At 44.9% G+C, this 24,893-nt stretch overlaps 1 protein-coding gene across 4 annotated transcripts; it reads right to left on the reverse strand.

The window, feature by feature from the left end:
- Nucleotides 1-3,336: 3,336 nt before the first annotated feature.
- Nucleotides 3,337-16,653, reverse strand: CLTA (clathrin light chain A). 4 transcript variants are annotated; one of them, XM_084504424.1, is made up of 7 exons: nt 16,378-16,652; nt 10,679-10,716; nt 8,700-8,817; nt 7,545-7,656; nt 6,099-6,152; nt 4,822-4,857; nt 3,337-3,773 (listed from the first exon to the last, which is right to left on the reverse strand). In XM_084504424.1, exons 1-7 carry the CDS (start codon nt 16,604-16,606, stop codon nt 3,602-3,604), a joined length of 759 nt encoding a protein of 252 aa, XP_084360550.1. In that variant the 5' UTR covers nt 16,607-16,652; the 3' UTR covers nt 3,337-3,601. The 4 variants fall into 4 exon arrangements, with proteins under 4 accessions (XP_084360550.1, XP_084360552.1, XP_084360551.1 ...); XM_084504426.1 differs by lacking the exon at nt 6,099-6,152; XM_084504425.1 differs by lacking the exon at nt 4,822-4,857.
- Between the last annotated feature and the right edge of the window lie 8,240 nt (nt 16,654-24,893).

Consider the following 24,893-nt stretch of genomic DNA (forward strand, 5'->3'; position numbering starts at 1 on the left):
TTCATCTGGCAAGACCACACAAAGCACAGTGAAATTGTATACTTTTCATACAATTTCATATATACAATTTCTATAGCCCAAAACACTTGCTGCCTGTACACTGTGCTCTGGTATAAAATCAGGGTAAGATGACCACTTTTTCAGAATGAACAAGGCAACAAGAACATAGGAGGCAGACAGTTTGCTGCTGCTGTCATAACTGAGGGAAGCTTTTGGGCACACAGCCCTCCTGCTGATCTCATGAAGATGTCAGTAGTATCCTTACCAAATCTAATACTGGGCTTTTACTTCAGTTGAAGAAGGCCTCATGTGAAAGCTCGCATTTTTTCCATAGGTCTAAAAAGAGATAAATACTTCTCTACATCACTTCTGCCTTGCTTTTAAAATGAGACCACCATTGCTACAAACTCCTGTAGCTGAATGCCTTCCAAACTAGATTTTCCAGCTTTTTCTTTGTGTGTAGCACATTATCAGCATTTAAAATTCCTGTGTGAAGTGCTAAACCTGTGTTTAAGTGCACGAAGAGTATATTTAAGATGAAACTTTAAAGAAATATCCTGTTTTTAATTTCCAGAGGTTCCTTCATTTATCAGTTTCACAAACATGTGATATCAGTATGGTTACAGTACTGTTTAAAATGCTTGGTAAGATTTTTGTCCCATCCATACCTCATATCTTATTTCACCTGACTGCGCTGGGTGAAATACCTGCAGCTGGTAAACAGCTGCCAGAGGAGGCAAGAGCAAATACCTGTAGGCCGCAGGCACTGCAGTCATTGTCATCACACCCAACCACCAGTGACACTCGCTGAACTGATGCAATGCCAAATTAAACTGCTCAGCAGCGTTGAGTCGCCCTTCCACAGCCCTTCCTGTCAGCCACATCACTGCTGTTGAGATAAGCATCAAGGCGGGGAGGGCAGTGAGCAGCACTGAGTCGCCCAGCTAGGCCAGATGCAGCACAGCGTCGTCACGTGTAGCCACGGCACAGGGACAGAAGCTGGCTCCACAACAACAATGCCAGTGTTCAGAAACAGACAAGGGGCTGGATTCACCCAAATAAAGCTCATTGTTCTTCTGTTCAGTGCCACGAGTAGTAACTAAAATAATTCCCAGACACAGCCTGAGCATGGCACTGGTAAGGCCCCACCCAGAGCACTGACTCCAGGTCTTGGCTTCCCAGTAGAAGAGTAAACATGGACATAGCGGAGAGAGTACCACAGAGGTGATTAAGGGACTGCAGCACCTCTCCTGTGAGGAAACGCTGAGAGAGCTGGGGCTGCTCAGCCTGCAGAAGGCTCACGGGCATCTATCGGCGTGCACACATAGCTGAAGGGAGTACAGAGCCAGGCTACCTTCGGTGGTGCCCAGCGCCAGGACAAGAGGCAGTGGGCACACACAGGAGCAAGGGAAGTTCCCTCCGAACACAGGCAGCACTTCTGTGCCGTGCAGGTGCTGAGCACTGGCACAGGCTGCCCAGAGAGACTATGAGTCTCCTCCGTGGAGATCTTCCAAAGGCATCTGGAAACAGTCCTGGGCAGCCAGCTCTGGGTGGCCCCGCTTATGCATAGGGGCAGAGAAAGGCAGTGAGCTTGTGTAAGTGAATAAAAAAATCAAGGAAAATGAGGGAATTAACAAAAACTCAATGTAAGAGCTAGAAGAGCTAACCAAACCCAAAAGAAGATGCTCATTGAGTGTCCCAGTTGGATGGTATACACAAGAACTGCGGACCCCTTGATAGCACTCAGCTCATAAAACACTACTTTAACTCTTGTAATATTGTTTTGGCCTCAGATCTGGGAGCCACTGGCAGTTTTATCAATTACAGCACAAAGCTATGCACTTACCACTGTTAAAACATCTGATGGGATCCATGTGGTGATCAACTAGCTCCATAGCTCATTCTTTCACATGACAGTAAATTCCAATTAGCATCTATTTTAGCATAGCACATCGTAGATGAGTGTATTTTATGCAATGAAGTTTTCACTATTAAATTGCCATTTTATTTTAAAAGCCTGTGTTTGTAGAATGTTGGGGTGATGGGAAGAATGAGGATTTTAGTCAAGCTGAATGCGTAATTGGTCGAGGCTGGCACCTTGTATCAGTGTTCAAAGAGCTTCCTCTGTTTGCTAGTCCTTTAAAACTCACCTGTGGCATTCCCATGTAGTTCAGAAAATATTTTCTTCCTTTAATCTTGTACAGTATTAAGCTTTCACAGCTGTAGTCTGCTATCACTTTCATCCATCACCACTCAGCTGTACCTTGTGGGCACACTCACAAACATGAGAACAGTCCCGGTTACTGTAGTTAACACTAGGACACAGCATACTTCAACTGGAGGCCCAACTGGCAACCATTTCTTCAGTGTATTATCCACCAAGGCAACGAGCTGCTATTAAACCAGTTGCTGTGCAACAACTCCACAACTCTCAGCAAGTTTTAGTCAGCATCTGGAGCCCCCTTCACACTGTCTGTACTAAGGTTCCAGCTCATGCCAGAATGTATTAAAGTAGCCCTCCTACACACTAGCTAAGATGCTGTATCTGCCAGAACATGATTGAAAACAGCTCCTCTGAATGCAGAATGAGGCTGGAGAGCCAAGGAAGGAACAGGACAAACTTTGTGGATGTGTTTGTTTCAAACCACTTTGGGAAAGAGAGCTCCAGTCTAGTTGGTACAGAAGCAGCAGCAGGAGCACATTTTGAATCTCCAGTCCAGCACCATGATAAAAGCCTCTGCAAGCCAGTATGGACAAGGACACAGTTGCCAACACACAACTTCATTACAACCACAGAGCCCAGCATTGCCTCTCTCCTTGACAGCTCAGCTTAGACAGCCTCCACGCAGCAGAGCTTTGCATATGGAACCAGTGTTGAATACTTACTCAGTGAAATGGGCAGTCTAACAAGCAGAAGTGTCAGAAGCTTTAACTGTTCAGTGCCCTGTACTGCATTTCTAGCCCAAGATCTACGTCTGGAGTGAATCACTTAGAAGACTACCCAGAACTGCTTACCTGCAGAAGGTAGTGTCCTCAGTTCCACTAGAAGAGAAATAAGCTCCTTACCAAGCCTGCTGCTCCAGTTTCCCAAAGCTCCTGTCTTGTGTAATAAATTGGATAAGGAAGCAGTTTTAACTAAAGCTCTCAGGAGCTTTAAGAACACTTAGAGACAAGCAGGACATCCTCTAAGAAACCAGGAGGAGTGGCTGCTGGCTAGTCATTCACCAGCACAGTAAAATCCCCATCAATTAAGAGATATGTTTGCTCACACACAATTTAAAGACTCCCCGTGGAAAACATGCAGGACAACTTCTCAATTCATCCAAAGTCAACACATTTTGCAGTTTAACAGATCTTTAATATCAGTACTTTTGGAAGTGACATCTCAGTGCAAACAGCACAGAGGCTACAGTTCTGGAGGTCCTCCCAGACACAAAAGAAACATGAGGAAGAACATGCAATCAAACAAAGATCAGCTCTAGATACATCATGAGGTTTGGTCCAAAAAAAACATTGAAACAATTAACCCAATTACTGCAAACACAGCTTCTCTGAGTAAGGTTAAGATATTGCATTTGTAGTGTTTCCATTGTGCTTTCCTTCAGCGAACCAGCGGAGCCTGCTTGAGTGAGATGAGGACTGAACGCATGCGGGACACGTCTTTAGCCTGCTTACTAGACTTGGGATTAAAGTCACAGAGCTGAGCCACGCGTTCCCACTCAGTGCCCGGAAATACATCTTCTGCATCGTTCACAAAGGCTTCTTCAGCTGCCCTGAAAGCAACGCAATGCACCTCATGTTAATGCCCAGCATAAGGCACTCCTTCCCTCTTACAGGATGCAGTTTCTTTCACTGTGTTTTGTAAGAAATGTGACCTGACAGCTGCTTGTGAACATTATGGCTATTTAAGCTCCCACTGCCCCAACCCTGGAGATGGAAGTAGGTTGCAATAGTATGCTGTGCACAAGCAGTGCAGAGGATTGCTGTGTAAAATGTTGGAATACAGGTGTTTGGTTTTAAGAGTAGTTATTGAGTCTTTGCCTACAGGAGTCACCACACAAACTGCCAGGAAGCAAGGTACTCCTATGTAGGCATTTTACATGTATTTATGAAGAAATGCCCAAGTCTCAACTATTGAAGCCTCTGCCACTTGATGGCTTGCTTTGGACACTTGCCAACTAGAAATTTACAGTTCCCTGCAAGCATGTCTTACAACAGATTCCATTTGAGGATTTAGATCAGCCCCAAGGCCTCCAGGCCATCAAAAAACTATCTGCTGATGATTCCCAGTGCTGTCGTGAAACAGCATGAATCAAAAGGAATTTAAGTCACAAATCCCACGCCTCTGGGTGCTGTAGTCTAAAGCAAATCTCGGCAGAGAGGGTGACTCATCTGGAGTCAGCTAGCAGGATAAACACATTTTGTCTGCTCCCTCTCACCCGAAGGATACTCTAAGGAGGCTTTTTGCAACACGGACAGGTTAGTGACAGTGCCTCCCCAGCAGTATCCTTTTGTTTTTTCTATGCTGCCAACAGCATTGCTTCAACACATGTGTAACACTCCAGCATCCAGTTTAGGTGATCTGTGGGGCCCTGGTGGCTGCCTGAGTGCAAGAGCAGTAAGCATCGAGAGATCAAACCAAATCCATCTACTCCAACAAGCGGTACAGAGAAAGCAGTGAGGATGACTCTCCCATGAAGGTTCAGCACTGTTCACAGGGATGGTAAGGTTACAGACACCACCGAAGACAAGGGTCACTACAACACCGCTACTTTATGTGACATGACACTTTTAAGGGGCAGTGAAGATTTGTTACTTAACTGTTCTAGGCTGTAGCAAGGATGATTTATGTTTGTGCTTAAAGGTGAAGAGAAGAAAAGAAACAAGGAGAGAAAGTTTAAGTCAGATATAGAAAATGAGAATGAGTTTAATGCAGATGGTCAGCTGGCTCAACATGCACTAGTAGCTCGGCCTACATTCAGGAAACATGCTGCCAATTTTATTCTGCAGCACTTGCACTGCGCATTTGCAATGGCTACAGGAAAATAAGTGTTTTATTAGAAGGTCTAAGTCAACTCCAGAAGACTTCAGAACAAAGTCAAACACCACCTGTAAATCCATCATTTCACAAGTCTTGCTTTACATCCATCTACAATTAGGTAATAAGTTCCACACAGGACCTTCAATATAAATGCACTCAAGGCCACACCATGGCTCACCAGTACACCTTCTAAAGGTGTCACCTTAGAATCTGTGACATGGCCATCTTTCAATTCAAGTCTACAAATTAAGGGAAGAAATTAAAAGACATGAACAAGCCAATGAACATTGCAATCCTTCCACCCTGCAGAAACTCGCATACTCATTGGGGCTTGAAAGTCATGGCTGTATTCTCACTGGTCATTAGTCTGGCAACAGGTCTACAAATAAGTGCTCATAAATGTTCTGCCAGCAGCTAATGCTGATTTTCCAATACCATCTTCTTGTCCTTCTCATCTGTTCTAACAGCACCCTAAGTTCCACAGGCACCTTTTCTACCCTGATTTATGGCAGCTGAGTCCTTCCCATCTTCTCTGGTTTGCAGAGCATTACATGCAAGGCTTGCTTGAATATTTTTCTGATTATATAGGCAAATGGCACAGACCAGGAGCACAATGCCTACTACACAGAATGCAGAGTTAAACATTGTACTTCACTGTGGTAGCAAGTGGTAGCTAAATACAGCACCCACATGAGGCTACATGTGACATTAACCCATACATACAAAGCATCGTGCTAAGCAGCGTTCACTGGCCTATAAAGCCAGTGAACTGTGAAGTACTGCACCTTACAGACTACTGAACTCACTAGCAAAATGCCGGTGGTACGTGTACTACATGACTTAATTTAAAGGTGCTGGATGTTGTACAGATTCCCACAGGAAAACTGACTCTGACCTGCAGCATTAAGTGCTGTGTGAAAGTAAAGGCTGTTCATGTGTTCTATCTTCTACTGGCCTGAGATATTCAGCAGAAGTCATACTTGGTCATTCAGCACCATGTCTGATCCTCCTCATTACCTAGTTACTAGCAAACAGAATTAGTAGTTAAGCAACATACACATAACCAATCACATCAGCGAAGGGTTGTTTGTAGAAAGCTTCATCTGCCACCCTAGGTAGCAAGTAGTCCAACAGGCAGGCAAGCAGGCAGGAGAAAAGAGATAAGGATGAGAAGTACAGAACACAGCTGAAGGCAGTTTTTAAAAAGTGCATTAATCTCATATTGCCTAGACCTCACTCTCACAGGGAGGCCACTTCTACCACCTAGAATGTACCAGTAAGGCCACTGATTCACAGGGGCAGCATAAAAGCTCTATGTCCTAGGAAACTGGGACCAGCTAGCCTAGGGCTAGCCCCAGTGTTAGCATTAAACTACCTCCAGTGGACAGAGACTAATTAGGGAGGTCTCACCAGGCTGATGAGAATGCCAAACACCCCCAGAGAAACACTGTGCTTCCATGATCGCAGCTCTTGTTAGATGGGCCTTTCTCCTGAATGCACACCCTGAGCTCAAACTGCATCAAGATAAAGCTATGGGGATATCATGAGATCTTGCCACTGCTTGTACAAGTGGCAATCCTGTTTTCTCTTCAACCTATCAGAAAAACTGTACCTCAGGGAATGAAAGCATCAAATCCATAATTTTGTAGGATACATAGGCCTCCTTTCTTCCTTTAGGAAGTCTAGTAGTCCTAGGTAAACTAGGACTACTTCTGACAAGCCTGCTGGCTATTTAGATAGGAAAACTGGCATTTCAAAACACAGTTCAGCCTGATGACTGTGGGTTCCCAATGTATAAAGTAGCCCTGATGATTACCTGGACAAAATGACACTGGCAGCCCTAAGTCTGAAGTGAAGATCTAAGTCAGAACTATCATATTTACCTTTATGTAGACAGAAGTCAAAATTCTGCAAGGAGCTTCTAAGGAACTGTAAGAATTGACTAGACTGCAGCTAAGCCATTAGTTTCTGCTCCACAGTACGTAATAAAACAATTCAAGCCTTAAATGTAATAATTTAAATAGTCATCATTTAGTTCTTCACTAGCAGTACTGTGTATTTCTCAAACACTTCCACATGAAACAGTCTGAGGTTTTAAGATATCTAATGGAACAAGTGGCAGCAGAGTAACTAGAAGGCCACTTCTGTGTTTTTGAGAGGTTGCAAGTAAGATTGCTAGTTGCGTGGTAGTCACTGAAGACCTGTGCAGCCAGGTACATGCAAATAAGGAGGCAGATTGATAAAGTCTGGCCAAGTTCAAACATTTTGTCTTAAGGACATAAATAATTTTGCTTCACTATCTTAACACTTTCACTTACTATTCTTGGACACAGAATCTAGACTTTAAGATAGCTTAGAGAAGAGTGTAACACTGGACACCCATCTCTTAATTAGAGAGGTTACTAAAGTGGGATGAAGGATTAGTGCTAGACATTCTAACTTCTCTCCCCACCCAATTACTTTCACAGTAGCATAGGTCTTCAAATGGCTGGAGAAATCTTACCTGTTGCTGGCTTTTGTTTTCTGGAGCTTTTCATCTTGCCTGGCATACCACTCCTCCAACTCCTTTATTGCTTTCTCTTTCCATTCTGCTTCCTGCTTTCGTGAGTTAGCATCTAAAGATTTAAGAATTGATCTGTCAGGCACATTTGTTCCACTTAGATCTTGCGGACATTTCAGCTGATCGTTCAGAGTGCACCCTAATGCAGAGTGTTGCTTGATCCATTCAAATAAGGGTTAGAAGGTTTCTGATTTAGGCCATGATAAGTCCAATGCCCTCAGAATTCGGAGGGTTAGCTAAACAGAATGCCTGTGTTGCAGACAGCCTACTTCAGCTTAGGCTAACAATCCATAGACTAATTCAGATTCAGTTAAGTCTGCAAACTGTTCAGAAACACTTTGCTATAGTAGTACTAGAACAAAGCTCAGAGTAAAGCCTCTGCATTAGACAAAATGAGGGAGCATGACACTCAGCTTGCTTTTACACCCAGCCCATTTGTTCAGGACAAACTCATCTGCTGTAACCAGTACAGAAGAGAAACAACAGGCTCAGCTCTATCTGGAATCACGTTGTATACAAAGTTTTCCTAACAGTTTCAAGGCAGTGTCTCCTCCCAAACCGAACTGGAAAGCACACCAATTTGGAGGCTCTTAAAAACTGTCCACAGGTAGGTGTCACTTAATTTGATAGCGTGGTTTAGTTACAAGTCCATTACTTAAGTTAGCTATTAGGTTAAAGCTACATAACAGATGGCCTCCATGACAAAATTCTTCTCCCTTGCTCAAAGAGCAATCTTCTCCCTTGCAAAAAGAAAAACAAGTGCTGATGGTTGTTGCATTAACTCACTGTTTTCTGCTGATAAAAGCTGTTTGTTTTCTGTTACAGGACTGAAGAACAGCTTACTGGTAAGTAAAGGGCAAGCCACTTGAACATTCTTGGATCAAGGTTCAGCGATCCACTTGCTTGCTGGATCCCACCTACACCAATATTAACAGTCTCCTTACCAGAAGGCTCATCCCCCAAGCTTCCTGCTCAAGCTCAAGAGGCAAGTTATGCTCTGAAGAGCTAGAAACCCCAGTTTGAGAAGTTCACCTGCTGGAGAAATTGCCACTTCTGAGTCACCAGCAAGAACACTACTGCAACAAACACCCTCCTTACCAAGCTGCTCCAGGCGCTCCTTTTGCTCCTCTCTCCACTTACGAATGCTCTCTGGCTCTGACTGCAGTCGATCTACTTGTGATATGGCAGCATAGCAGTCTGTTGGACCGTTACTCTCCTTAAAGGGAAGAAATAATCACATCATTTACTCATTACAGCTGAATTTTTCAGGTAATTGCCTGCAAGCTACATAAAAGTAGACACCACCTGAACTGAGCACATGACATTCATCTTACACTATACCACATCTTCACCATTACAATGAAAGTTTCCTTGCCACAAGTTACAGCAGGATTGATGCAAATTAATATAGGGCTGCCTCTGGGAATTTAGGATCAAACAAATTCAAGTTGACGAGGAGTTCAAACTGTGCCAGAGCTCTATGCCTGAAGAAAGCAGAAGACAGTGCCTAGTGCCTCAGCATGCAGTTGCAGGCCTACAGATCCTGCAGCTCATTTCACCTTAAATACCTGCTACAACAGTAATTTTTCAATTTTTATTGGTTTTGTGTACAGGAGTTTAAAATGTTCTCTGTAACTTGCATTTGTCTGCCTCAGAAAAATGTATAAACCTTAAAGGACATAGGCTTTTAATATCAAAGGAATTACAGAATTTGTATTGTTGTAAGCAGCTTTTTAAAACAGGACACAGTTTAACACTTAAGCAACAAAACAGTGCAAGTACTAGCATACTTTTCACCATAAAATAGTTCAAAGACTTGCAATGAATAGTGTTATTAGTGCACCAGACTTCCAAAACTAGCGAATACAGTGCTTTTTGCTGCAGAGCATACTCCAGCAGTTTTTACTGGTTCACTCTACTCTGAACAGATGAAATACCACTGCTAATAGTACTAGATTGCAGTTCATGGCAGGTGTGGCTACATCCTGCCTTCTTTGGGTCTCTTATAGTCCTCAAAATGAAGGAATATTGCAAAGATAATGAGGAAGGTTGGTACAACAGCACCAGGTTTCACACTGAATTCAAAACAAAATAAATTGGCCAGTCACAGGGATAAATGAGTTACAGGTGGCTGAAGTAAGTTACATACAGCCCATTCAGTCTATTCTTCCACATTAAGAGGAGGCTCCATCAAATAAAGCAGTCAATTGATTAGAACTATTAGAACTGCAAATAATCAAAATACTTCATCTACCTTTTACCATGTAATGAGGCACAGAGGAACAATAAGAAGCAGTTTTCCTACCAATCTCACAGCAACAGTGGGGACAAAAATATTAGTAGCAGTGAAAGTAGCTTATGTCTCCAGAAGTCTGTGTTCACTTAAAAGTCTATGGAAAAATAGCTCATACGCTGTGTCCTTTCCAAGCATTCACTTAAGCAGCACTATCCAAGCAACTCCCACAGCAGGAAGCATCCATGCTTTAGCCAAACTTGTCTTAAATTCAGCTACAATGCAGCAACTGCCTTAACTTGCCCTGTTTTTCCCTGACATTGATAAATCAAGCATCTCCTTTTGTTTACCATGCGTAACATGCTTTCATAATACGAAAGAGCTATCTAGCCAGCAGTTCAGTTTCATGCAACTTTATGTCACTAAGAAATGTGCAGTGTTTTCAATCAGTTCCTTGTAAGACCAGGGCTGATAGATAACCAAGATATATGAGCTATCCTTAAAAAATAAGCAATTTAGAAATCTCTGCTTTAAAGTAGTCAGAACATGCTTTGTTCAGTTTATTAGCCAGTGGCAAGTCAATGTTAAGCCATCCTACAGCATGTCAACTTGCTCAGAGTGGTTCACACATAAAGCAGCTGTCCATTTTGATTTAAGTTGACTGCAAGCTCAGAGGAGAGCACAATATGGGCATAACATGAGATGAGCTATCAGAATAGAAGCTCCTCTTCAGACATGAGGTACAAGCAAATTAGATAAGGGCAATGGGAAGCATGAGCCTAGACTGAGGTAAAATCCTTACAGCAGAACAGCACATTCAAAATAAAGACTAATTCTACCTTACCTGATAGACATCTCCATTAATCACTCCATCAACTGCACCTGTAAAGAAATAACTGTAGTTTAGCCACTTGAGAAAAACAATACCACTGGATTTATTGACTACTGTAACTTGTAGGGAAAGCTATACTGCAGTATCCAATGTGGGAGTTACGTAAATGCTTGTCACTTGATACCTCACAGGGTCATTTCCTTATCTCTGCACTTTTACTCCTCTTCCAGAGGGGCACAAGGGACAGCGAGCCATCATCCTTTGAAACCAACAATACAAAGTCAGCTCTTCACCACAGGATCACACCACAAGCCACATGAAGAGCAGAACTGGCATTACTGAACAGCTGCTACTGGGAACATCCACAAATTATTCCCACTTTCTCTCCTGTCTTCGAAAATGAGTACTAGACAACTGTTCAGTAGCTAAGCAGCATGACCTACTCATCCATCAACCTGGAAAACTAACAATCCAGTATGGCAACCCTTTGTAAATATTAGCATCATTTGGATACTTCCTGATTCCCAATTAATTCAGAAGTTATAGCTAACATTCCTACCAAAAAACAACTCAGCTATCTTTTGCTATCATGTTTTATAGCTCTCTACTTCAGCTGCAGCGTTATTCCTTCCAAAGTGACATTGGCAGTGCAGCCTTAGGAACTTGACCAGCTGCAATCTTTGCCAGGGAAGCTCAGAATTTCATCTTGAAACAAAGATGTGAGAACACCAATTTTGAGACAAACATTTGAGTTTATGAAACCATTTAAATCACCAGACTATGCAAAAGGCACTAAGATTTTCAGTAACTGCTACGTCTCAGCAAGGCACCTTTCTGGAATACTGGTACATTACACCTGTCTGTGTAAAATAAGTCATGTCACTAACAGCTTCGCCTCACACACGATACCCAGCACGCGCTGACTTGGGCAGTGTCAGCTGCAAGTAACAACGCTGCTGAATAGGTCTAGGATGACTACAGCCCACAAAGGAAATACACTGACACTCCACACCACTTAAACATGCCACAGCTGTTCACCTTTTTCTGCTGAGCTGGAATTAGAGCTAAGCCAGGGTCCGTAACTCGTTCCGACAGGAGCGGCTTGGCTCAGCCAGCTGCCCACTCTGCCTGACCTGGGAGGAGCAGAGAGCAGCTCACCCCTTCAGACAGTCACTCTGCAGGCAGAATTTTGTTGCCACGACACCCAAAACAGGTTAGCCTTTAACTAGAGGTGGTTCTCCTCTCCAACAGGAAGGCAGCTGCTCCATGAGGCGTACTCCATGGAGAGCACAGACTCACCAGCTAGGCAAGTGGGTTTAGTCTTGAAGATTTTTCAAAGAACCATGATAATACAAGTAGGTCTTGTTACCCTAACAAAGAGAAAGCATTCATCAATGTCTTTAGCACTCAGGCTGGTAGACCACGTAGGTGAAAGGAAAAACATTCTTGCTGAGAGCTGCAGCTGAGGAACAGATGTTTGTCTTAGGACTGCTTTCTTCTGCTTGGAAACAGCTGCTAATTGGTGCTGCAGAAAGTGCTTTCAGAGAGTACACGAGTCAGAAGCATTAAAAATACTAAAGCTTCCCATCTGTTTTAAGCTCCCTAGAACTTGTGATTAAGATGCCGAGTCAGCATGCTGACTGCGCATACTGCCAGCTGAAGATGAAATGGTTCTGTATCAACATCCTATCACATGCCAAGACAAGCACACTAACTGGAACAGAACCAATGGTCAAATATTCTCTTTTCAGCTCTCCAGTCTCAGTGTTCAGTCTGAATTAGTTCATCTCAGTAAGCAAAGCTAGATACATACCAGATTTCTGTTCGTACAAGTATGTTTTTTTGCACCGGGCTTCCTCCAGACAAAGCCTAAATACCACTATCACTATCATGCTTTCATCAACCATGAACAATGAGTTCTCTACTGGCTTCAGAGTCCATCCAACCCCAACACAGTACTGCATCTTAAAGCTCATGAAGTTAACATCACACTTTTAAAAAAAAAAAGTTAGGAATAAGTATCCCAGTGTTTGCTTCTGGACTCAAGATAAGCAGAGAACATGTCCAAGCCTCTGTGGTTCTGCAAGGTGCTGACAACAGGGTAACCAACTTCCCAGATAGCTATTTCCCAGACGTTTTCAGAGTCTGGGCTGGTGGTGAGAGCTTCAGCCATATCAGCAATCTGCAGAGACAGAAGACAAACAGCAGCCAAGCTTGCCAGACATACAGCTAGCATCAGTGCCCTCCACATGTCCTACAGCTTACTGAAGAAAGGTCTGGGTAGCCTGAAGATAAACACACCGGTTTTGTCCCTTTAGGTCTACAAGTCAACAAGCAGCGAAATTGCCAGATTAAGCTTCTAGCTGAAAGGAACAGCCAAGGAAGTTAATGCAACTTAACAGGGCAGACCAAACAGTTGACCCTGGATTTGGATACAAGTTATTCCTTCGGCATTGAGCTCTTTCTGGTAGAACTATGCAAGAGCTACAGACCAGTTCCAAGACCAAAGCACAGGTTTAGCCAACAGCTAGCTGACATGCTCCTCCTTTCATATTAACTTAATACTGAATGCGGACAGCAACCAAGCGGCTGTAATGGCCATCAGCTACTGCAAGGAATTGCTTTTAAGTAATACTACACTCTGTCTGGTATAAAACCATTTGCTTAGCCTTATTGACTAGCCTCCCTGAGTTTTATTGATGATGCAATAGATGTGTGCTACCAGAAGTGTCAGAGGCAGGACTGTGCAGAGCTATCACCTGTAACAAGTCCAAGCGGCTCCTACCTCATGGATTAGCCCCTCCTGAAGTCCTTGTATTTGGCTACACTTTGGGCAATGTCCTGCATGCAGAAAAAATCAACTTCAATATGACTATACATATAATAGTAGTACTTACAAGCTACTTTTGACATCCCTTTTAGACACTGAGTATTCTGCTTCTTCACTGCTACTTCAAGTGAGCTCGCAGCCGTAGTTAAAACCGAAGAACATAGCTTCCCTTTCACCTATCTCTCATCCATAAGAGTATAAAAACATTCTAAGAAGTGGTTGCTTTGGTTTTGTTGTTGGATTTAAAGTTGGTGATGCAAGAAACTGAGGAAAAAAATACATTTTCTATCTCACACACAGGCTTGAGAAATAGATAAAGACAAATGGGTCAGGAAGAGGGCTTATTTCCTTGTTAGTTCTAGGCTGCTGTCACAGCGAAAATAATTAGAGTCATTTCCAATATATTCAATAGGCTGATCCTAGATCACACTTACAGGCAGTAATGCTGCACACCTCTACATGCAGTAACTATGTGCCAAACTTCCCAGTAGGCACAGCATTCCCTTATAAAAGGCAAAATAGATTTTTCTACCATGAAATTCACAAGCACATACTATAACCACAAAATTGCAAATACAAGTAATGTAGATACCTCTCCAAATACATTATACCTTTCTCAATGCTATCTTACAGTATCTTGAAGCCTAAAGACGGTGATTGCAGAACAAAATCTACAGCACTGACTGTTGAAACTGTTAAGAAGTATCAACAGTCACCAACTCATTTGGTCTGCGGTGCTAAATAGAGACAGGAGGAAACAATTCTTTCCCTGATGATATTTTCAAGCAAATTCATATTCAGTCCCTGAGAGAATATTAAATGTTATGAGCTCTTAAGGTTTATGGACAAACCACCAAATGCAATTAAGTTCCTTAATTCCTAGAGAGGAATATGAGCCTCTCCCAGAGGTGGAGAGGCATCATCCATTCAAGTTCACATAAAAGTGACAGAGCTTAAAACTGAAGCTGTTTGAGACTAGGCAGCCTACGTCAAACTTGAGTAATGTTTTCATTATCGTTAACACACAAAAACACTTGCCTTTGAATGCTCTTCTCAGTAAGAAACTACCTGACAAGCTGTCATGGGATCTTTACACTGACACACAGGGTCCAAAAGGCGGACACTTCAACCCAAACACATCCACTCCTGATGAAAGGACCCTGCAAGTGAACTGCTGTAACTGATTTATCACGGAGAAGGGGATCCCACAAGAGACCAAGATACTAATACCTAGACAACAGCTTTATATTGCTTTATTTATACAGAATATCTTGTCTTCTGAAGTGGTGATTATGCTTCCCCTTTCAAGGGAAAACGAGATTAATTTCCACGCGCCCAGGAAGCTTGAACAGAACAGCTACTTATGTAATAAATGGTCAAATAGGACAGGCCAGCAGTCCAGCCCTGACCACAGCACTATGAAGTGGTGCTCTGTGAGACCAGGTGAGCTTGGCAACATTCTGCCATTTCCCCCATACTCACTCAGTATTCAATATAACTACAATTAACAGGACTATACACTAAAACCTGTTTGCAGCGGCACAAGTTCCTGGAGTTCACCACTGTCCTTGTGAATGTTTTTGTTCTGTTCTTTTTTTAACAGGCTGCAGTGTAAACACATTGTCGTGTGAGATAGCACATCCCTCAGAAGTACATTACATGGAGTTGTGACTGCTTCTCAATAGTTGAAGTTAAGATCTAGTTAAGGTCTTCAAACTCCACCTGAGGGTTGCCTCAGCTACAGCTCTTGCCCCGGTATCAATAAGAAAGTTTATCCAGCAGCAGATCCATATGTCAGGAGTTCAAGAAGGTTAAAAAAAGTAAATCCACAAATCCCTGACCACAGTGCTTAAGGACTTACTTAAGGACTTATAATAAAATCAAAAAGAAAATTGCATTCACTTAACTTAATTACAAAATTGTTTAATAAACTAGCATGGACTAGAGCTGTCTGATGTTTGTTAGGATGCTGACTGGATCACAAGAAATCCCAAAGACAAATGCCAACATAAGTCATTAATTCATACGTCCCCATGGCTGAACAAGCACATTTTGCATTGCTGCAATCTGCACTTTTTTTTTTTAACCGGTAGAGTACAAGCTCCAACAATGAACAAATGAAGGTTGTGTTAAAAAGAAGACCACCAAAGGTTCAGAAGCACAATCTGCTATGCCTATGTAACAGGCCAGACGACAAACACAATCCCAAGACATGTTAAGCAGCAAGACGACATACTGATCACACCTAGACTTTGCAGGTCAAGTTATTATATCCATTATGATTTTTTTTTTCCTGCAAGTTCTCCAATAGCAGTTTTGCTTCTTCAAACACAGCTTAACTACTTTCACATTTCAACCCGATCTGGAAGCATTTAGCGAGCTGACTTTTTGAGAATAAATCACACTGCACGAGCCACACTGCATGCGTTTGGGGAAGGTGGTGGGGCTAGATGGCTCTAGCAGCTGGCAGAGGCCAGCATCCAACAACTTCCCTTAAAGCACTCAGTCCTCACGGAGCTGTTTTTATGTTCTGGCGTCTGTTTTGAATGTAAAGGGTAGGTAAGGCCTTTATAAGGGGGGAAAAAAGTGGGGTGTGAGGTGTGTGAAAGGGGGAGTAAAAGTGGGGTGTGAGGTGTGTGAAAGGGGGAGCCGTGCGATGTTTCTGCCCTATCCAGAAGGGAGCCAAGCTGCACCTACCAGCCCAGAACAGTTTCCTGACGACCCCCCTCGCACCCCACCGCTCGGGGAGGGCCCCCCCGCCCCAAACCCTGCGACCCAACCTCCTCCCGAGGCCCGCAGCGCCCCCCCAGGGGCAGGCCGCGCCGCCGGGTACGAAGGTCGCGGCGGGGCCCCCGCGGCCGGCCCTGAGGCGGCGCCGTACCGGCTGCGAGCCCGTCGGCGGCCTGCAGGGAGGGCGGCACCTCGCCGCTCTCCAGGATGCCGTAGCCCTCGTCGCTCTCGATGCCCGCGATCTCGTTCTCCTGCTGCGCCAGGAAGGCGGCGGCCGGGTCCTCCTCGGCGCCGTCCAGCAGCGCGCCGTGGCCGTTGCCGCTGCCGTTACCGTTCCCAGCCGCCTGCGCGCCCAGCGCCTCCGCCTCCGACGACGACATGGCTGCGGCGGCGGCGGCGGCAGCGGCAGCGGCAGCGGCGGCAATGGGCTTCCGGCACCGCGCCCCGGCCACAAAGCGGCGCGGAAGGGGCGGGGCCTCCGCCGCCGCCAATGGGAGGGCGGCACCGCCCCGGGGAGGGGCCAATGGGCGGCGAGGCAGGGGGCGGGGCCGGCCGTTGGCGGCCGTTAACGGCCGCCACCGTGGGGCGGGGGGAGCGCTGAGGGGCGCGGCCGTTGGCGCTGGGCTGCCCCTGAGGGGGGGGATCCCGGTGTCCCATTGGGATCGCTGCGCCTTTTGCGCTGTTTTACAATGTTTTTGCACCATCAAAAGTGTTATTTTTGTTCCTGCTGCCTTAACCCCGCAGGGGCAGGCGGGGCGCGTTGGTTTCTGAAGGCAGCTGGCACGGGCGCAGAGCCCGCAGGAGCGCCCTTTGTGATTCCTGTGTCACGCTGAGGAGAGTCCAGCAGGGGAGCAACTAAACGAAAAGACCCAACAACCACCAGACTACACAACACCTCCCGTACAGAGCAGCTTCTCCCCGTTCTGTGCACTGGGATGAGACATAAGTCTCATTCCCAAACCGACCGTGCTCTGTTTCACAAGATGTTTCCAAGCACTTAACCAAAATAAGGGACTCCAGTTACATACTTCCAGCACTTGAAGGGAATGGTTTCGACAGCGTGACGGGATCCCCATTGACTCTTCCAGAACAGTTTCGATTTCAGAAATTCAAGATTTGGTAGAACAGACCTCTCCAGCACAGAAAATGTGAAATTGCAAGCGCTTTCAGCTGCCCGTTAACCCGTTCAGCATGCAGATGAGACAGGCAGCGTCCAGCTGACACCTGGGCAGGAAGCGCCTCTCAGGGAGCCTCTCCAGCTGCAGCCTCCCTGCTGGGAGCTGGTGGTGCCCATGAGAAGGGCAGGGCACACACACGCTGCCTGGCCTCTGCTCCAAGTCCATGGAAATCAATGAAAAGACTCCCTCGACCTGCTGGTGGCTCGCAACCACCACGCTACAGACAGGAGTTTGAAAAAAATAATTATTTTTTTTTTCCATTTAAATTAACCTAATCTTTTACAACTAGACTCCTGTGTCTGAAAGGTGACAGCTACTTTGCTTGCTGCACCTCCACAAGTCACAGGAGCCGAGGAGAACGGGCCGGAGAGGCACGTGGAGCTGAGAGCACCTGCCTGCCTCACAGCACATGAGGCGTACTCCATGGGGAGCACTGGCTCGCCAGCCAGGCGAGCAGGCTTGAAGTATCTCACCTTTACTTCATATGCACACTGACAGACATGTTGTCACCTTCTACAAGGCCCCCACAACCAGTGCATGGTATTCAGGAAGAACCCAAATAAGTAGAGTGTAGAGGACAGAGGTTGTCCAGTGCCTAAGGGAAGCTCAGAGCTGTACAAAGATGAACTGTACAGAGAGAGGGACAGACTGTTGAAGCAGAAAAGTCTTATGACAACAGGCAGGGCAGGAGTGGTATAGAAGCCATCTTTGCAGTGATGGGCACAAGATGCTTGAAATGATACAACTGACAGATGTAAAACCATGAAACTGAAGTCTGAGGAACATGAGATTATGAGACCTTGTTTTAAATGGAATGACTGAGGCTAAACAGCCCAGAGAATAGAATGCAATGTAGAGGTTTTTGTAAGGAACAAGACATTAGGAGTTGCTTTTTTTGTATCAAAAAAGGTGGCAGATGAATCACAGAATTGTTTAGCTTCGAAGGGACCTCCTGAGGTTGTCTACTCTGACATGCCTGTTCAAGCAGCATCACCAGGAACTCCATGTTCAGGACTGTGTCCAATTGTGGTTTCAGTAGTTCCCCAGATGGAGAATGCAGCCTTTCTGGGAATCTCTTTGATTGTTCAACCATCTTCACAGTAAGAAAGTGTCTTCTTGTGTTCAGATTGAATGCTCTTATATTTTTATGTTTATTTGTGCCTGTTGGCTCCTGTCCTGTCAGCAGGCTCTAGGGAGAAGATCCTGGATGTCCCTTCTCCCTGCAGCCTCATCAGGCTGTCACACACATTGGTAAGATCTCCCTGAACCATCGCTTCTCCAGGCTAAACTGTCCCAGCTCTCACTGGGGCAGGACCGAGGCCCCCAGGCTAAGCTGATGCTGCTGGGCTCCTGGACTCTGACACTAATTAGTATTTCTAAGTTTATTCTCAATTTTTTTTTTTTTTTTTTGCATGTCACAAAGGCTTTCTGCACTAGATACCTTTCAAACACTGCTCTGACAACAGATTTCTTCATTGCTCCCCTGTGCCTCTCCTTTGCACCTTTCACAGGAGTGTGGAGGATTTTTTAAGTAATAATTTACTTTTACACACCTCTCAGCAAGAAGAGAGAGAACTACTTCTCCCCTCCCTGTCCTCAATTTACAGAGAGTACATTCACACACACAGGGCAGAACTAAAATACAATGAGATGAGGGTAGAAAGTGTCTATTTATTCCCAATGCCTATTTAGAGATGTCAAAGACTGGTATTTTATGATCATTGTGTAGTTCAGCACACTTCTATTGATTTGTAGCTGCACAAAATCAGCACTTGGGTGGACTAAATCATAATGCCTCAAATCGCGCAGACACAAAGTGAGGAATTCAAATTTGAAACCTTCTGTGAAAAGCTTAAATTAGTAACTTGCACAGCATCACCCAGCGAATCTTCAGCAAAGGCTGTGGGAATCATCACTGACTCAACGTAGTGTTGTGGTTTAACCCAGCCAGCAGCTAAATACCACACAGCCGTTCGCTCACGCTCCCTGCTCCCTCGCTGGGATGGGGGAGAGAAACGGGAAAGTGAAGCCCGTGAGTTGAGATAAAGACAGTTTATTAAGACAGGAAAATAATAATAACAATAATAATAATAACAGTAATGATGATAATAGTACTACTACTAATAATGGGTACGAAATGAGTGATGCACAATGCAATTGCTCACCACCCGCTGACCGATGCCCCACCAATACCAAAGCAGCCGACCCCCCTCCCCCGGCTAGCCACCCCTATATATTGCTCAGCATGACCCCATACGGTATGGAATACCCCTTTGGCCAGTTGGGGTCAGCTGTCCTGGGTCTGTCCCCTCCCAGCTCCTGCTGCACCCCCAGCCTGCCCGCTGGCAGGACAGAGCAAGAAGCTGAAATGTCCTTGGCTTGGTGTAAGCACTGCTCTGCAACAATTAAAACATCAGCATGTTATCAGCACTCTTCTCATCCTAAGCCAAAACACAGCATTCCACCAGCTACTAGGAAGAAAATTAACTCTGTCCTAACTGAAACCAGGACACATATCGACCAGCTTTTCTTTTCCATAAAGCTTTGATCACTCAGCCTCCCATCCTCTAAAACACGTAACATATGGACTTTAGGACGGTCACCTCCACTACAACCGGTACAACATGGGGCAAAGGCTCCTTTTGGGGTAGGGTATTTTGCTGACTGTTCTATAGTAAGTATGCTAAAAGAGGCAAAAACAACAACTGAAAAAAAAATTCTTAAAACTAGCAGCCCTTATCTTTGGAGTTTTTTATAGCCCTAATCATGTGCTTTGTGTCACTAGCCCCAAGCATGTGCACTGTCGAATCAGAAAGCAGTGTGTCCCAGAGACATGCTCAGGGCTGGAACATTTAGACCTCTGCTACTTCAGCACAGGAAATAACTGAAGGAGGAGCAGACAGTTGTGCTGAAGGAGGGAGAAAATATGCTGATGGCACATCTCCGGTTAGATTCAAAATCTTCACCAGATTGGGATGTGCGCTACTGGCTCACAGCCTTTCTCCTGTGACATTTTAGGGGGAAAAAAAAAAAAAAAAAAAAAAAAAAAAAAAAAAAGGATGCTTAACACCATCAGTTCCATATCCTCCAGTATGCCTCTCTCCTGCCTTTTTCTCATGCAGATCCCACATTTCCAGTCCATTTGTCTCGCCTCAGTCATCCCACTATGGAAAGGCTCTTCAGTTTCATGACTCAGTCCCTCAGCATTTCTCATGGAACCGCTCTCCTTCTATTCAGCCCCCAACTCCTGCACTAGTTACTCTGTCCCACACCCTTCAAAGCAACTCCTTGGCCTCCTCAGCTCTTGGGCTTTTCCACATTCTTCCCAGCTTACTGACCCAGCATCAGGCAGTCCTACTCTCTTCTCTCACTGTTCCCTAATTTATCCTTTGATCTGTTTCTTTGCAGTTTCCACTTCTGTTACCCTTACCGGCTTCTAGTCACAGTTGTCTTGTGCACACTATCCCAGACAATCCCTCCAAATTCTTTATCGAGTCTCAGACTTCCTCTTCTTCGTACAGAATCCTAGAACCATAGAATGGTTTGGGTTGGAAAGGACTTTAACGATCACCTAATTCCAATCTCCTGCCATGGGCAGGGACACCTCCCACACCTCCCACCAGCCCAGGTTGCCCAAAGCCCCATCCAGCCTGGCCTTGAGCACCTCCAGGGATGGGGCATCCACAGCTTCTCTGGGCAGCCTGTGCCAGGGCCTCACTGCCCTCTGAGGGGAGAATTTCTTCCTAACATCTAATCTAAATTTACCCTCTTTCAGTTTAAAACCATTCCCATCTTGTCCTGTCATTGTCAGCCTGAGCAAAATGTCACTCTCCTTCTTTTTATAAGCCCCCTTTAAGTATTGACAAGCTGCAATAAAGTCACCCTGGAGCTTCCTCTTCTTCAGACTGAACAGCCCTTCCCTGGCTTACAGTCATTTAACATCTACAAAATGTTGTGACACTACACATCCATCATTACTGTACTGTGCTGAGCTGCTAGCACGTCTAGACTCATTCAAAATACACAGGCTTGCTTTCAAACTGGCAAGAGAAGAGTGCCCAGAGCAAAATGGAAATGCTCATAATCTTGGGTGGAGTCTGAAGTTTAGATGCTGTGCTGAAATTACAAAAAAAAAAAAAAAAAATCTACAGGGAATGAATTCTTGCTATCACCACGAGTAGGCGTACAGCCTGTGACTGTTGTCTGGTGGCCCAACAATAACCACGCTGCTGTTGCCAGTAAGAAACGTAATGCTAGCTTTGCAAGAGCTGGTGAACTCTTAGGCTTGTTGTTAGCTAGTGCGAATTTGCAGTGCAGACTGGAGGTCAGTGCCAGGTGTCTTTTGTTATGATACAGAGTTTAAGCGTGGGATAATTCCAAAGACCTTGAAAATGCACAGGTTGAAAACAGGCCACAAAACTGTAAACATCTCACTGATTCATCTCAGCTTCTGGTTACTGAAGAAGTACAGCCTTAAGAGCAGGGAAGACCACTTTAGACATAACAAAGAGGACAAAGAAGCAGTCACACAACAGGACAAGGCAGCTGATATGGCCAGAGGAAGTCAACACCCACCAGCATTGTGCAGCCTATAGTCCAAGGAGATGAGAACAAAAATTTACAGTCCACTGAGAAACTTAAGCAGTTTAGAATCTTGATATTGGAAAGAAATTGCTGTGGGCAAATGATCATCACACTGAACCATTGTGAAATTGTCTTCCTACAACCTGTCAAAGCTGCAAGCACACTGCTTCGAGAAACATTTTCAGAGGTCTTCTGTCATGCCAGCTGATCTCCAGGGCTCTGTAGAAGCCATTTCATGTCAGAATGCTCAAACTACATGCACTTGTTGTCTCAAGCTCTGTAATTCCTGAATAAAGCATAATGGCATAAAAAATCAATTTTACAAGTCACCATCTATCAGTGTGAGAATAATCACACTCTCGTTGGCCTTTAAAGTTTACTTCTCATTATGGTGCCAAAACAAATCCATAAAATCCTCAGTGTGAGGTGGCTCTCCCACCAAAATAAAAGTCAAAACTCCAACAGAACCAGGTTTTAGACATCACGCAGAGGTTCATGAAAAACAGTTTTGTAACTGGTGTTACCACACCCTTATCAAGGGTAAAAGAAATTGAAAAATTCCCAATATCTGACATCAGTAAGTAGGTCCTAGGCCTACCCATTTTGTACGAGTTTTACTGCCTGCACAAAAACGACAACATCAAAGCTTCTGGCAGCTTCTAGGAGGTGGTAGTATAAAACTGCCCATAAAACTGCCCAAGTTGGAACAGTTCACTTACTGCTCCACAGTTTCTGTACTTTCGTTATCTGTTTCCTGCTTGTGTGCTTTACATTAGAATTACAAATGTATAGCTGCATTTCCTTTTATCTCCTGTTCCACTGCTTTAATGCAAGATTTTTAAAACATAAAATAAACAAATAAATTTCAATTTCAATCCTTTGTCTTGTTAGACTCTGACAGGCAAAGCTGTATTCTGCCATAGTAAAATTACTTCAGAAGTTAATTATTTGTGTTCCAGAGGCATCTTTTTCCTGCTTCTTTACCAGGTGGTTGCAGAAGGAACTTGCCCCAAGGAGGAGGGGTGTGCCTGTTCCCTGGAGCTGCCGGTGAGCATTTGTGCAGGGAGCACTCGGAGCACCTACTGAATGCTGAGGAGAAATCTGGAGCTTTGGGCTGAGCGGCAAGACATATTGCTTACTTGTCATAATGTCTTGTAAGCACACATTGCATGTTGGAGTGTAAACTGACATCCACTGAGACCTAGCACTTTAGAGGTTTGCTTCAGAAGTCACTCCAATTATTACAATTAAAAAATATTTTCCTAATGAACTGCTCTTTCAATCTGCAAATTTTGTGGGGAACTTCATTATTCCCAGCGTTCATATGCATTCTGTGTTAATCCAACAATGCGTGTGAGGTGACTAGTTATAAATAACTGGCTAGTTATTTTTACAGCCTTTACGTTCAGTTTGTCCATGCTATGGTTTGTAACCCCCTCTAATTCCTCAAATGATATTGTGGCCCATTATTGGGTGTTTTAGTAATACCTGCAAGACACTTTTAAGTTTTTATTCTCTATCTTGAAACTGTTCAGAAACATACAAAGTATGTACTACCCATTACACAAAATGCAAATGTTTCCATAGGACAAAATGGGACTGTATTGCACTCAGATCTGTAGTGGCTCAGCACCCCTAAAAAAGCTGTGCCTGCATTTGTATCCACACCAACAGTGCTCAGCGTAACTGACTGGTAGAAAGGACTAGTACAGATTCAGCTATCAGGAAACTTTCCTGGCTATGAAACAGCCAGGAAATGGATATATGTGTGCCTGCTCTTTTCTGCTGTTTCTGCTGCCTGCTGTTTTCTTTAAGATGTGATATTGCTGAGCATCACAGAATCACAGAATCACAGAATCACAGAATTTTCTAGGTTGGAAGAGACCTCAAGGTCATCGAGTCCAACCTCCAACCTAACGCTAACAGCCCTCCACTAAACCATATCCCTAAGCTGTACATCTAAGCGTCTTTTGAAGACTTCCAGGGATGGTGACTCCACCACTTCCCTGGGCAGCCTGTTCCAATGCCTCACAACCCTTTCTGTAAAGAAGTTCTTCCTAACATCTAACCTAAAACTCCCCTGGCTCAACTTAAGCCCATTCCCCCTCGTCCTGTCACCAGGCACGTGGGAGAACAGGCCAACCCCCACCTCTCTACAGCCTCCTTTAAGGTATCTGTAAAGAGCAATAAGGTCACCCCTGAGCCTCCTCTTCTCCAGGCTGAACAAGCCCAGCTCCCTCAGCCGCTCCTCGTAGGACTTGTTCTCCAGGCCCCTCACCAGCTTCGTCGCCCTTCTCTGCACCCGCTCAAGCACCTCGATGTCCTTCTTGTAGCGAGGGGCCCAAAACTGAACACAGTACTCGAGGTGCGGCCTCACCAGAGCTGAGTACAGGGGGACGATCACCTCCCTAGCCCTGCTGGTCACGCTGTTCCTAATACAAGCCAGGATGCCGTTGGCCTTCTTGGCCACCTGAGCACACTGCTGGCTCATATTCAGCCGACTGTCCACCATCACTCCCAGGTCCTTCTCTGCCTGGCAACTTTCCAACCATTCCTCTCCCAGCCTGTAGCTCTGCTTGGGGTTATTGCGCCCCAGGTGCAGGACCCGGCACTTGGCCTTGTTAAACTTCATGCAGTTGACCTCAGCCCATCGGTCCAGCCTATCCAGATCCTCCTGCAGAGCTTTCCTACCCTCAAGCAGATCGACACACGCACCTAACTTGGTGTCATCTGCGAACTTACTGAGGGTGCACTCGATGCCCTCGTCCAGATCATCGATGAAGATATTAAAGAGGACCGGCCCCAGCACCGAGCCCTGGGGGACGCCACTAGTGACTGGCCTCCAACTGGACTTGGCTCCATTCACCACGACTCTTTGGGCCCGGCTATCCAGCCAGTTTCTAAC

The sequence above is a fragment of the Aythya ferina genome (assembly GCF_964211825.1).
Source record: "Aythya ferina genome assembly, chromosome: Z".
In the NCBI taxonomy this organism is placed as follows: domain Eukaryota; kingdom Metazoa; phylum Chordata; class Aves; order Anseriformes; family Anatidae; genus Aythya; species Aythya ferina.

What these genes read in the sequence shown, in the direction of transcription:
- CLTA (XM_084504424.1), bottom strand. Translation starts at nt 16,606, where the DNA reads ATGTCGTCGTCGGAGGCGGAGGCGCTGGGCGCGCAGGCGGCTGGGAAC. An exon ending in TTAATGGAGATGTCTATCAG is followed by an intron (nt 8,818 to 10,678) that starts GTAAGGTAGAAT and finishes CTTCCCTTTAAG; the next exon opens with GAGAGTAACGGTCCAACAGA. An exon ending in GCTGATGTGATTGGTTATGT is followed by an intron (nt 4,858 to 6,098) that starts GTATGTTGCTTA and finishes TTCACCTTTAAG; the next exon opens with CACAAACATAAATCATCCTT.